The sequence below is a fragment of the Hoplias malabaricus genome, chromosome 3 (genome assembly GCF_029633855.1).
Source record: "Hoplias malabaricus isolate fHopMal1 chromosome 3, fHopMal1.hap1, whole genome shotgun sequence".
Lineage (NCBI taxonomy): Eukaryota > Metazoa > Chordata > Actinopteri > Characiformes > Erythrinidae > Hoplias > Hoplias malabaricus.
In genome coordinates, this window is record NC_089802.1 from 15,300,670 (window position 1) to 15,314,764 (window position 14,095).

The following is a 14,095-nucleotide window of genomic DNA, read 5'->3' on the forward strand; positions in this document are numbered from 1 at the left end:
CAGACTCTCATTTGTAACTTGAGCTGTTTGGTTTTGCAGCATTTGCATCATGAATTTAGAGTCAGGTGCAAAGCAATAAAGCAACTTCCTATTGTCTTTTCATATTTTGCAACATTTCTCATGTCTCTCCACTGTTCAAATGCCTCCAAATGCCATTTCTCAGCAAGCACTACTAAGAGAAGATGTCTGAGCCATTTCAGTATGAGACACTTTGTTTTCCCTATTTGCTGAGCTAGGGCTGTATACAAACACCAGAGCTTTTTCCAGTGTGCCAACAGACTGGAGGGCTAGAAAATTGTGAAGAAACATTCTCAGAGATTTACAATAAGTGTTTTAGATTAAACATTTAAAGGCGATGTTCATGTTTATAATAATAAAAAAAACTTCACCTTTTTATAAAATTCAGATGATGTTTCCCCACATTTTGCTAGCTCTCAGGTCTCTTTGCATGCTTGAAACCAGTCTAATGTGTTTTTAAAGCTCTGGTGTCAGTAAATGGCTAAAAAAGAATAGCACCTTGGTCCAGTATGCCAGGTTTTCTCCTTCACAGCAGTGAAAAGGCATCTGGAATATTTTAGACAACAGAGAGGACTCCAAACATTGAAAAACATGACCCAAGATGATATTATTGCTCTATTCATGGCAGAGAAATTTTCTCCTAATCATTAAATAAGATTATTTAATGTGGAAATATCTCCAAATTTGGGAAACAGCTGTACAGAGGGGGACCATTTATATGGATACACCTTAATAAAATGGGAATGGTTGGTGATATTAACTTCCTGTTTGTGGCACATTAGTATATGGGAGGGGGGAAACTTTTGAAGATGGGTGGTGACCATGGTGGCTATTTTGAAGTCGGCCATTTTGGATCCAACTTTTGTTTTATCAATGGGAAGAGGGTCATGTGACACACCAAACTTATTTAAACTACAGATACTGGAAGCCTGTGCTAGCATTTCTCCTGCGATGTTGCTATCAGTGTGTGAAGAGTGGGAGAAGAGGGTTGCATTGACAATCCAACACAATGAGCAGCATTTTGAACACATTTTATAAATGGTCAGAAACTTGTAAATAACTCATGAAAGAATAAAGTTATGTTAAAACCAAGCACACCATTGTTTTTCTTGTGAAATTCCCAATAAGTTTGATGTGTCACATGACCTTCCCATTGAAAAAACAGAAGTTGAATCCAAAATGACCGACTTCAAAATGGCTGCCACGGTCACCACCCATCTTGAAAAGTTTTCCCCCTCCCATATACTAATGTGCCACAAACAGGAAGTTAATATCACCAACCATTCCCATTTTATTAAAGTGTATCCATATAAATGGCCCTCCCTGTACTATACAACTCCAGTTACAAATTAATTTCTCTGGTAATTCAAATTGTGAATATAAACTTACCGATAAGTAAACTTTTCCTCAAACAAACCTTTCCACCTTTAAAAAGACAAAGCTTCTGAACATAAACAAAGCAGAGAGAACTGTAGTTCCAAACAATCGTAGATGCTCCCTTTAAGTATTAAGAATTTCATTATTTGGAGTGGAACACCATTTAATACCTTTGAAGTGAGTAAGAGTAGTGTTAGTGAGCTAAAACTAATCATCCAACACCAGTACCTGACCTCGCTATGCTCTCATTGCCATCTAATCCATACAGACATATTCCAATATTTAGAATAAAGCCTTCTGAGAGCAATAGATGCTGTTTTTGCAACAAAGCAGGGTAAACTACTTAATGAACCCCTTCGTCTAATTTGGTTTCTCATGATACGATCCCTTCAGTATAATCCTGACCTCATGCCTGGACACATGTCCCGTCATGTTGCCTGAGGTAATGACGAGCAGCTGTTGTTAACTTACAGGAAAGGTTGTCCGTCAGTCTGGTGTTTGGGGAGTGTGTGTTGGGGACAAGGCTGTGTCCTTGTGTGTGTTGTTGTCTCCGGTGGATGGAACTGATGTGATCTGACTGGCAATCATGCCGTGTCCCCTATTATCACTTAATCCTGCCTGCTAGTAGTCCTGAGAAAATACGGGCTGATAAGCAGAGCACACACATTGAGGTAGCTCTCCATCCGCAACAATGCAGGTGGACGTCATAGGTAACACAGCCCTGAGGCTCAGAGGACGGCAATACTGGAAAACTCTATCTCTTTCTGCTCTGAAAAGGCCAGGCTCGATTATGGCCCTGGATAAGGCTCTAAGGTGTGGTCGACGAAGGTAACCACACATTTCACTCCTGTGATTGTTTGTGATACTACATTGTCTCAATTATTTGAATCTCACAAGCTTCTCCTCTGAGGTTAAGTACCTTTTATATGTCTTTTATGGCACATGGTGACCCATATCTGCGTGTTTTATTCGCCCACATCTAAAACAAACAGTGCATTAAGCTTTTTACAGCTGAGAGAGTAAACTTGAGTCATCCATCAAAGTGATAGGACGTCACTAAATACAGAGACAGCCTTTATAACCCCATCCCATTTACGTCTCTGTACATTTATGACCTTTACAGGGTTACTGTGCTGCCAATTTTAGAACATTTTGACCTAATACAAAATGACCTCTATACATTTGAGCAGCTTTAATTATAATGCTTGTGTATTTTATATTTCCACAATTACACATTGGGGGGGTCATTTTCAGCACTGCAGTGACCATGGATCAGACTTGTTTTTCCAGAAAATCCCACAGATCACAGATCATATTAAGATCTGAGGAATTTGAAGGCCACTTAACACATTTGTCATGTTCCTCAAACCATTTCTTGACAATTACTGCAGTGTGGTGGAGTGCATTATCATATGCCCCTTTTAAACGTGCCCGGAAACCCCAAAATGTTCTGGTTTACCTAGAGGAGCTGTCTTTGTCCCGGACTTTATCCGGACTTCATCCTGCTAGTCCCCTCGTAGAGATCCTGGTTAAAGTCAGAGTCAGGGCATGTGTGAACAAAGCTGCTAAAGTTAAAGGAATACTTCCTGCATGCGCTGCACAGGTGCCGCACCATGGCTAAGCACATTTGCCACTGCAAGGGCGTGTCTGACATAGAAAATCTCCCTTTATGCGCTGCATGTGTGAAAGGACAACTCCATGACATCTCCGGACACAATATCCAATGAAGTTTCTCTAGGAATTCACCTGAGTTCATGTGTGAAAGAGGCTCCAATGGAAGAAGCCACTTCCATTAGGGCAGGGTTTTTCAAACCCTGGGTCATGACCCTTGGATGGGTCACCAGTCAGAAAAGTGGGCCACAGTAAAATATAGTATTTATGAAATAAACTCATTTTAACAGGCACTTAAACACAAAATGAACATATACTTAGATCCACCTTGTGTAGGATTTTAATTACGCTGCAACCCAGACTGAATATTCAAAAGTGGTCTATATCAACTATATGTTGTTTTGTGATGTAGTAAATGTTCAGTGTGAATTGCATTATTTGTGTTGCCTGGGCCCTTATAAAAATCATGCACAAAATGAGGGTTGAAAAACCTTACATTTGGGAAAACTGTTTCTATAAAGGGGTGTTCTTGGTCTGGAACAATGTCTGGATTGGTGATAAATTCCTAGGTAACATTCACATAAATTGAATGAATTGAAGTATTTCTATCGTTACACTTATATAGTGCCTTTCTAGATACCCAAGGACACTTTACAATCCACACTGCTCAGAATGCTCAGAACACTCAATCCACACACACTGGCGAGAAGTGGCAGCCAAACGCGCACAGCGTACTCTCGACCAGGAACGACCGTCCACCTGGAGGACTGCATCGGGCACTAGGATTTCACCCAGGACAGAGCGCCAATCCATATCTGGGCACACACTCATTCACTCACACATGCAGACATTCATTCACATACACACTCATTCAGTTATTAAACAGAAGCCAATTCACCTACCCTCCATGTTTTTTGACTGAGAAAACCGGAGACCCCGGAGGAAACCCATGCAACCCTGAAAACTCCACCCAGATGGGAACTTGAACGTGCTAACCACTAAGTCACCGTGCCGCCTAAATGGAAATTTCCAAAAGAACATTACTCAGAGCATCACACATCCTCAATCAACTTGCCTTATTCCCACAGTTTATCCCGGTGTATTCTTTTCCCCCAGTGACGCACATACACTGAGCCATCCACACGGTGTAAAAGAAAAAATGTGACTCATCTGACAAGGCCACCTTTTTCCATCGCCCCATGGTCCAGTTCTGATGCTAATACACCTGATGTAGGTGACTTTAGTGGTGCTCTGGGGTCAGCGTGGGCACTCTGACTTGTCACAAGCTGTGATGCACTGGGTTTTAACAGCCTGTATTAACGTTTTCAGCAGTTTGTTCTGCAGTAACTCTTCAGCAGGATCAGACCAGATCAGGCTAGCCATTGGTCACCTCACACATTAGTGGGCATTAATGTCCATCCATGAACCTGGTTACCTGTTGTTCTTTATTTGTCAACTTTTGTTAAGGTAGCAACCACTGCATAATGGAAACACCCCACAAGAACTGTTGTTTTGGAGATTGTTTGACCAAAACCTTTTGATCGCTACAGTGGGCCCAGATTTTCTTGGATGCTTACGTTTACTAACAAATTAGCCTCAAGAACTGACTGTCCATTTGCTGCATAATTAAAGGAACACACCAAAATATTGTTTTAACTATAAATGAATTACCCAATGGTGAGACCTAGGAGAAAAACAAACAAATCTTACTTAGTATTCCTTTAATCCCACCTCATGACAGGTGCCACTGTAACTATATAATATGTTATTCCCTTTACTTTTATATTGATATTTGGAGTGGGCAACACAGTGACACAGCAGGTAGTATAGCAGCCACACAGCTCCAGGAAACTGGAAATTGTGGGTTCAAGTCCCTCTCCAGGTGACTGTCTGTGAGGTGTTCTCCCTGTGTCCGCATGGGTTTCCTCCGGGTGCTCCGGTTTCCTTCCATGGTCCAAAAATACATTTCGGTAGGTGGATTGGCGACTCAAGGGTGTCCATGTGTGTGTGTGTGTCGCCCTGTGAGGGACCGGCGCCCATGTGTTCCAGTGATTCAAGGTGGCTCCGGACCCGTTGCGACCCTGAACTGGATAAGCGCTTACAGACAATGAATGAATGAATGAATGAATATTTGGAGTAGCCTACATCATAGATTCAGTTGTTTGTTTTATCTACTGTGCTTGGTTTATAAAAAGAGCCTCTTCTGCTTCTAACAGTGTTCTCTTTGTTTGTAATACTAATTTCTATCTGGGAGAGAGATCTCCCTTAAGCATAAATAACAGCCCTGCTTTTGTGGATGTTGTTTTCTTTTCCTCAGTGGAAAGTCCTTGGTTGAATCATTTATAAATAAAGTGTTTTTAATGAGGGAGTGAAATGTTAAACACATTAGAGATTAACGGGACGTGTCTTGACGTATTTAATGTATTCTTCAGCCTCCTGACGTTTCTTACAGCCCTGTATTTATACATGTGTTTTTCTTTATTTATTTACTCTTACAGTTAACAGTACCACAACAATGCTAAAATGCTTTTAGGCCACCTCATTTCAGAGAGAGAGAGAGAGAGAGAGAGAGAGAGAGAGCGAGAGAGTGAGTGAGAGAAACCATGTTCACTTACTATACAGCACATTTTACATAGGGGTACAGTCGATTGAGTAATCAACCTTTGTACATTTTGTTTTGCAATACTCTTGTACATTTTTAAAACACATCAGATGGTATTGTACACTTCAGATGATAATGACATTATGGCTTTGATGGGCTAAATATGTTGCAAAAGAAATTGCTAGGCATTGTAAACAAAAGAATCTGTTTCTGTACAAGCAGGTGAATGGATTAACCCCTGTCCCACCAAAAAAAAAAGGAAGTCAATGCTGAGCTTTCAAAAGAAATCGTCAGTTACGTGACACTAAATGAAAGACAAGTCCGTAACGGTAAGAAAACTGACGACCTCCACTCACTATTGCATTCCTTCCTTAGAGCTGTTGAGTGTTTAGACAAGCAGAAAATGCATACAACAGAATAAATGTACACTGGTGGTGTAGGGGCAGCTGCGTGGCTCAATGATGACTCTATCATCTCCAGTGATGCTTCAGCCATCAGAAGCCAGGAGTCCAAGAGAACAGACAAATGAGTGGGAAAGATTACTCCACCTCCCCATCACTCAGCATGATGACAGCCTACATGGGTGCCTTTTATCTCACATAACAGTATTGGCAGTTAATGCTCTCCTTCAAGCATGTTGAGCTGTTTAATAACGCTGCTTTGTTGGCAGTTTGAAAAGATTCACGTAAGGAAGGTGCCTGTGCTAGTTTCCCCCTTCCCAGCTTAGTGGGATTGGGTTATTGAAACAGATCTAGTTACCTAATGCTAACATTAGCTCAAATACATACTAAAAAAATATTCTGCAATAAAAAAACAAACAAACAAAAAAAAAACAATAATTGTGAAAATAATGTGGAAAAAGAATAATAATCATAGCATATTTTTTTGTTCATCACAATATTATATTTACTAGGATTAGTCTTTTATGCATAAGCAGCATTATGAAGTAATTTAAGACAAATATTAATAGACTTGTGCAGTTGTGAATGGGAAGAATGGCATATAGTGGCATTAATAATTATCACAATGAGCAAATCTAATGATGACCAATGATTAAAGAGACAGGGAGACTGTCATAAAAGAATAATCAAATAGCATTATGATGCGCCGTATACAACACAGGAAAGGGTTTCTTAAGCCCAGAACCACACATAATTTTAGCCTTTTATTTCCTCAATGAAATTCTTCTTTAACACATTTATTCTTAATTTTGAGTTTGTGTTCTAGGTTGTGTCCTGAATCTGAAACTAGAAGAGAGAATTTCCACAACACGAACCCTGGTCTTTTCATACAATTAAAAATGAATAATCAGCTTTAATTTTGAAGTGCCCATCAATTGCTCATTTGTTTGAACAGATTTTTTTTGGCAGTATTATGCAAAAGTGGTTCTATATAGCATCACTGGGTTTGAAAGAATGTATTAATGAGTGCACTAGATCAGTTCTGAAGTTTTATAAGGACTTTCTTTGTGTCTCGCATGGGGTTCTCACATTGAGTCCTATGGCCCCTTATGTTTCAGTCATGCTAGAGCCAGACAGAGAGAGAGAGAATGGAGAAGAAAAGTTGGACGGTGCTTTTCTGAGAGGTGAGTGGCTGAAACCAAGAGTTTACAAGCTTGTCTCTGATATCTCTGAAAGAGAAAATTAATGTCTGTTCCTGTTAGGCAGAAGTTTGAGGGTCTTCTGATTGCCTTTAGTGATCCCCACTTTTCACTGTAGCTCCTTCTCAACAACCTTTATGGACCAGTACAGTGGCCAGTGAAAACATGTTATTTCCAAAACATTACACCCCACTGGGAATGTTAGACAAATCCAGTTTCAGGTTTCAAGACAGGTTTTCAAGTGACCCCACTCTTGTCCATGTCAGTAGCTCCATTACCGTCCATCATCACGCGTCCTCCATTGGTCAGAAAGAAAAAGCAGCTTTAGCACATGAAGACATCACACCTCATACAGCATCACTTGCAGGAGAAGATCAAATACGACAGAGTGGTGAGTATGATACACGGCAGTCTGACAGGAGCTCGGCTACAAAAACAGGGCCTTGTGGAGCTGGAGAGTAGAGAACAGAAACACCAGCAGCATAGGGGCCGACACAGAGTGGGCAAAGCCAGCTGAGCCTCCTGCTATAGCGTTGAAGCTGCTGGGGTCTGCCAGGGGAGGGTCCTGTAGAAACACAGGAAGGTAAGTGCTCATATATTATTTCATCAGCTAATTGAAAACACTGAAACACTGAAATCTAATCTTTAAATGAAGTAGACGCAAGCTAAAAAAATAAAGAACACTTTCTAAAAACAAAACTATGTGAGATTTCATTAATTTCCAAGTGGTCATTCATGACTTCTGCTTTTCCTTGGGTAGAGATATAATGTAACACAGGACAGATTCCCTCATTGATCAGCATAGACAATACACAACTGTAATGAGATAAAAGTGCATTGACCTAAATAAATCAGACAGTGGTTATAAAAAATATCTACATGCCCTTGTTCACTGTAAAGATAAAAAGACTTGGAAAGCCTAGTTTTATTGAATCCAGCATATTACAAGTCGTTGTGATTAAGACATTTAGAGTCTGTCCCAACAGTGTCCTGTGTTGCATCTAAAATAACATCTAGTATGTTCCATTCAAAATTTCATGTGACCCTGCCTATTAAAGGGCACAAAGCTTTTACTCAGGGCCTGACAATGTAGACCATAGGTTTTAATACACATGATGAAAATATATGATCATCCGAAGAGTTAAATCATAATGTCATTGTGATGTCACTGGAGGCGGGGTAATGAGACTGAGCCATTACTGTGTTTTAAGCAATCTTTATTAAACCCTTATTTAGGCTTGGTGTATAGTGTCACCACTTAATATCGCTAAGAACCGCCAACTACTAGAAGATAAGAAATTTGACTGACATGCAAAAGGACCAATCACAAGTCTGCTATTTTCGGATAATGTGTAGATGGAGGCGGTTCACTTTGGACCAATACCAGAGCCAGTACAAAAACAATATACGGATGTTCGTAAATGTGAATGTACATATTGCTAGTCAGAATGTAACCGGCTGAATCCTGACAGTGAGGCCAGATTAATGCACTGTATCAGACTCTCTGTGAACTTGTGGGCGGAGCTTCTGTGGCTGAGACTACTTTGTGTATGGCACAACTCACACATCTCCAACACGTCTTTTTAACAAATATGGTCCTTTTGGAATCAGAAGTGGCTCTTCTATGGCAATTGCTCAAAGAATCCTTTGTACCGTTGCAAAAATGCCCACAAAGAAGCATTTTGTCTCATTTGAATCAGTTCATGAGAACAATTCTTTTATGAATCAAACATTAGTGGTCAGTAATCCAGGTATTGCAGGGCAATTTAAAAAAATCACTCAGTCAACTCTGCATGCTACTCCAGTGTGATTAAACCCATTCTACCCACACTGGGAGCTAATCATTTGCATTTAAAACTTTCTCAGTCCATTTGGGAGCTACATCTGTGTAATAATCATTAAGATGGCCCACTCTGTGAGCTACTGTGGAGCAATGAAAACTCAACTGGTCTGCTCCACACACTAACTTCATTCAATTAAACCTTAGATTACTCTGCCTGCTCTTGAATGAACCTCATTATGCCTGCTTTGTGAGTTACCTTGCCTTCAGTAAAGCTCATAAACAAACATGTAACAGCTTTTAATACACGCACAAACACACCCACATGCCCCCTGTCCCACACCATGCCCCGCCCCCTTGCAAGATAAGCTACTCACACATGCACATTTAAAAAAGTAAATCGGTACGTCATCCAGTACTATATTATATGAAATGTTAAGAGATTAAACAGTAGATGAACTCACCATGCACAGAACTTGCATTGTGGCATTCACCATCAGTTTCTGAGCCTAGAGAGAGAGAGAGAGAATGACAGAGAAAAACGATTAAGAGACCAAAGGAAACTGAATGAATTGTCCATTAACAGAGGGAAGCATTAGGTTTGAGTGACAGAGATGTTTTCTCCAGCTGTAGCTGCAGGTGAGAGTGATTTCGGGCTCCTCTGACTCAGGCCAGCAGGGTAATGGTCTGCTCTTAGCAGTGGTCAGTGAGCCCTGTGGGTAGAGCTCCCCTAAAGAAGTATAATGTTACCATAATGAGTGCTATAGGCTGCAGTGACTGCAGTAAACCCTCGCCGGGCCTATTGCTCCCCGATCGATCGGTCTCTCGCTGTGTGAATGTGTGTGTGTTTGTGTGTGTGCTTGTGTTCCAGTAGCAGTGACTGCATTAGTGTGTGTGACAGACCAATACATTATAATGGGCGGTTTTTATGAAACTTTGCTGTGCTGTTCACTTTCCGTACACACACACGCTGGGAGATGGGATTTGGTGGCATGATAAAGTGATTCCATAGAGACTTTAGAACATAATAAACCTGCTGCACAATGGAGAGAATGGAACTAATTCTAGGGGAATAGGATTGTGGGAAAGAATGATTAATGGCCTTCCCGGAGGTCTCTCCTGCTGAAGAAACAGCGCTTGCTAATAAATCATATTATCACTATTAAAACAATATGATGAATAGTTGCACTAAAGGTATGGGAGTATATCTAAGGCCATCAGATTCAGCTGTAAAGGTCTACACATTTGGAATATTTCGAAAGGGATGCACTGATTTGGAAATGGGTTGTAGACAATATTTTTCATGGGTCTCTTTTATGTGGAGTTGATGCTGACATCGTGAACATCAATAAACTGTGGAAACTGTGACTTTGTCAGTCTTAATTAACAGAGACCTAAAGGGGAGAGTGGGTGAATTTTATTATTATTTATTTTCTTTTGCTATATTTGTTTCAGTTATTCAACCAAACACCAAACTCCTCACAGACAGTCACCTGGAGCGGGACTTGAACCCACAACCTCCAGGTCCCTGGAGCTGTGTGATTGCGACACAACCTGCCACCACCGTGCCGCATTAATAATAAATACGATTAGCCAAATGTTTATTACAGTAAAGAAACTTTTAATTGAATATGCCATATTCTTTATGCATTATCTTAAGCATAATATTTTTTTTATTCAAAAGTTGTTTAATTAAAAAGTTTTGAATCCCAGTTTGGACAAAAACCGCACACTATATTTATCAGAATTGAACACTGTATTAACCTCTGTAACTTGATTAGAATCATCAGTCACATTGTAAATATCGGCAAAGCTGCAACGGCAGTCATATCTTTGGTAGACTTTTCTGCTGATACCAATACCATCCCCATATCAGTCCCACTTTTTAATCATCTTTGGAAGTTGTGAAATCTTGATCTCCCAACAGGCCTCATGGTAATAAAGGGAGTCTTCCCTGAGTCTGGGGGTGTGTTCCTCATCTCTGTCTGGCGGAGTCAGACGAGGAAGATGAGGGAGGAAGATATGCTCTCAGTCTCAGTGCTGCTGGTGTGAAGGGAGAAATGCTATGGGTGGGTAGCTCATGCTTAAGGCTTTTCCTTATGTTAATGCGACAGCCAATTAGGCGTGACATGGCAGCTCTGGCAGTTTGATATATCTCATTTCAACCCCAGGGGCTTGTGTGTGTGTGTGTGTGTGTTATCATTGTGACAGTCCCCTTCCATCAATCAAAAGTGAGCGACTCAGTGGCTGAGTGAATGGCATCATATGCAAAGCTTCATCTGTAAACAAGCTTCCGGCTGTTTGTAAAGTCAACACAGGTCACACACCGGCTGTGAAGGGCCACCGCTGCTCTGGGAGTGTTGGTGAGTGTGTATATCAGGCAGAGACAGAACATTGCACACATTGACTGAGCTGTGGCAGTCAGTTGTTGGCCAGTACACCCCCCTCCACACCCCCCTCCACTCACACGCGATGAAGTGTCCAGGAGAAGAAAAAAACAAAACCTCTGACCTGCGCTAGTACTCAGTGCCACTCGGAGGGGCTCTAATGGACAGCTGTTACTAATTGTGTGTCACTTACAAGAACACACACTGTGTTACCGTCACTCAGGTGACTTCATCTACAATGTCTCTGTAATACTGTATTACTGTATAACTGCTTTACTATTTTATATTTTTCTTTAATTACAATGAGATATAAAGTGAAAGAATCTTATCAGTTTAAGATTCCTCATTTCTTTACCATATCTCTCAGGGTCTCCGCAAAACAAGCCCCTGTGGGTGGGACTCTGGTGCAATTGGCTACAGCATTAAATGATAGACAGCTAAATCCTGGCTGCTGATTGGCTTAACAAAAGTGACGACCAGTGAGAAGCGCGTTCTTTGTTTAGAAGCCGTGGAGTATCAGCCCCACCCTCCGGCTGAGGGAGAGAAGCAGAACTTTTGTGTCTCTCAAACAAATGATCGTCTTAAAAGTCTAACCTCCAAAATACAGGATAAAACATGTGCCGCTCTGAATTCAACTCGCGGGTTAGCGAGTCCCCTCATACCTGCAGACTTCCACAGAAGCTGTATAATTGGTCACTGCTGGGGTCCAGCACATTGGACAGCGTCTGGTCATCCAGTGCGTTAGAGGTCCTGTCCTGTCCTCTGTGAGGGGGGTTGGGCTGGAGGGCATTGGGTGGGATCGGAGGCTGCGGTTGCCACACCCCAACGTCTGTGCCGTTCCCAAAGGCCTGGATAGCATTCCCTACAGGAGAAACACATGCACACAGAGACACAGGTGCATATTACCACCCAACACACGCACAGCTACTGTGCTGACAGAGAAATTACATTCATCTCTGTTTGTTTTGTGTGGAGCTAATATTAATAGGCTGCACCACTCCATTCAGTGCCAGAGCCGATAAGCTGATAAAGATCCTCACATTGCACACAGTCTCAACACAGGAGCTTTACTATCCCAACATACAGGCCTCAGGAGAGCTGGACAATATTTAGATGATAACACACAACATCATTACAATGTTCTTTAAACCACCTTGAAAGGACGTTCTGTTTTAATCTGTGGAAAAATCATAAAGGACACACGAGGCACTGACAACATGTCAGTAGTAGCACAAACTCAAAATGAAGCCAGGATGTACTTCAACAAAATGAAAGCCCTTTTTACAAGAGGTTAAGACATGTCTGTGTTGTTATGTAGTTAATTACTAGGTGTGTTAACCTTCATATTTCAGTCAGTATATAAGCTTTACTCTGTGTGAATTAAATATTTCACATTTTATGCTATAAAACCTTCTTTGCAGCCCCCCCCCCCCCCCCCCCCCCCCCAAAAAAAAAAAAAAACATAAATAAAAATGACAAAAGAATACCTTAAGAATATAAGAATGTAAAATAAGTCATTTTGGAGTAATGTTTCACACAGTATAAGGACAGCTGTTCAAATTATGTAGTAAATAAATTAACAAAGTGGAGATACATGTTTTACATTGGACAGCCACAATATGTAACATCAAACATACTAATGTTAATCTGCTCAGAAGAGATTCAGCCGTATTCTAACCAGTGACAAATGCAGAAGGAGGACTTTGGTAAAAGTGGGTGAGCACAGCTTTCCCTCCATAAATGCAAGCCTTCTAAACAGGGCTCTATATCCATGACTAGGAGGTGGCGTTGTTTAGGAGTCCATTTTGTAGACTATAGGGGGTGGACTTCAATGTTGTCACCAGGGAGTGGGCATCTCCATTATATTCAGATGTGAGGAGGTGTTCAAAGTGTCATGAACGTGTCAAAGAGTTAATCAGCATGAAGTAAGAGCACACACATATGCTCCGCTGCAGTATTTACACTGTTCACAGGAAGTGTGTCAGTGTGTTGTGTGCCTTGCTCCCCTCACTCTCCAGCTCTGAAATCAACTCACAGACATGTGTGTACATGCAGAACAGCCAGAAAGGATACTGTATCAGGGTGCATAAACTTGCATATGGGGATTAGTTATGGCTGACTGGATGGGCCTGGGTCCAATTTGGCTATGATTCTGATTCTAATAAATAAGAGAACTATGAAAATAATAATGTAAATCTCTAAATTAGTAAATTAACAGAAGTAAATCTGGGCTATTTCTTGTAGTTTATGTGTCATGACATTTTAACACAATAACAATTCCAAGGTCTTTACACATATTACACCCAAATAAATTCAGAGAGCAAGAATATATATCATACACAAACGTCCTATATCTATATTTGTAATATAATGTATAGGTAGATACATATACATGTTGTTGTAATTACAATTTATTTGTATGTATGTCACAATGTATGGCCTTTTGTCCTTGCTGTGTGTAAAAACCAGTATATGTGTGTGTGTGTGTGTGTGTGTGTGTGTGTGTGTGGGAGGGTGTGTTTTATGTTCCGGTGAAGTGGGTACAGCTATCTAAACTTTGAGTGTATGGCTCTTTTGGCTGGAGTACAGCAGCAGTGACGTAGTGTGACGCAATGACTCAGAATCCGTGTGGTTCCATTGTGCTTCATCACTCTGCATCAGTGACTCTCTAAGTGTAATGTCTGCCTCTCGGCACAAAAACCCATCGATCAATATCTGCT

At 40.9% G+C, this 14,095-nt stretch overlaps 1 protein-coding gene across 1 annotated transcript in view; it reads right to left on the reverse strand.

Moving 5' to 3' along the window:
* Positions 1–6,492: 6,492 nt before the first annotated feature.
* The window catches only part of gfra1b (gdnf family receptor alpha 1b), a 43,262-nt gene continuing 35,659 nt past the window's right edge, over positions 6,493–14,095 (reverse strand). Inside the window, exons 7-9 of the mRNA XM_066665078.1 lie at positions 12,038–12,237; positions 9,453–9,497; positions 6,493–7,773 (exon numbers count right to left, since the gene is read on the reverse strand). Of these exons, the coding sequence (XP_066521175.1) occupies positions 7,636–7,773; positions 9,453–9,497; positions 12,038–12,237 (383 nt within the window). The 3' untranslated portion in view covers positions 6,493–7,635. The remainder of the gene's footprint in view (positions 7,774–9,452; positions 9,498–12,037; positions 12,238–14,095) is intronic.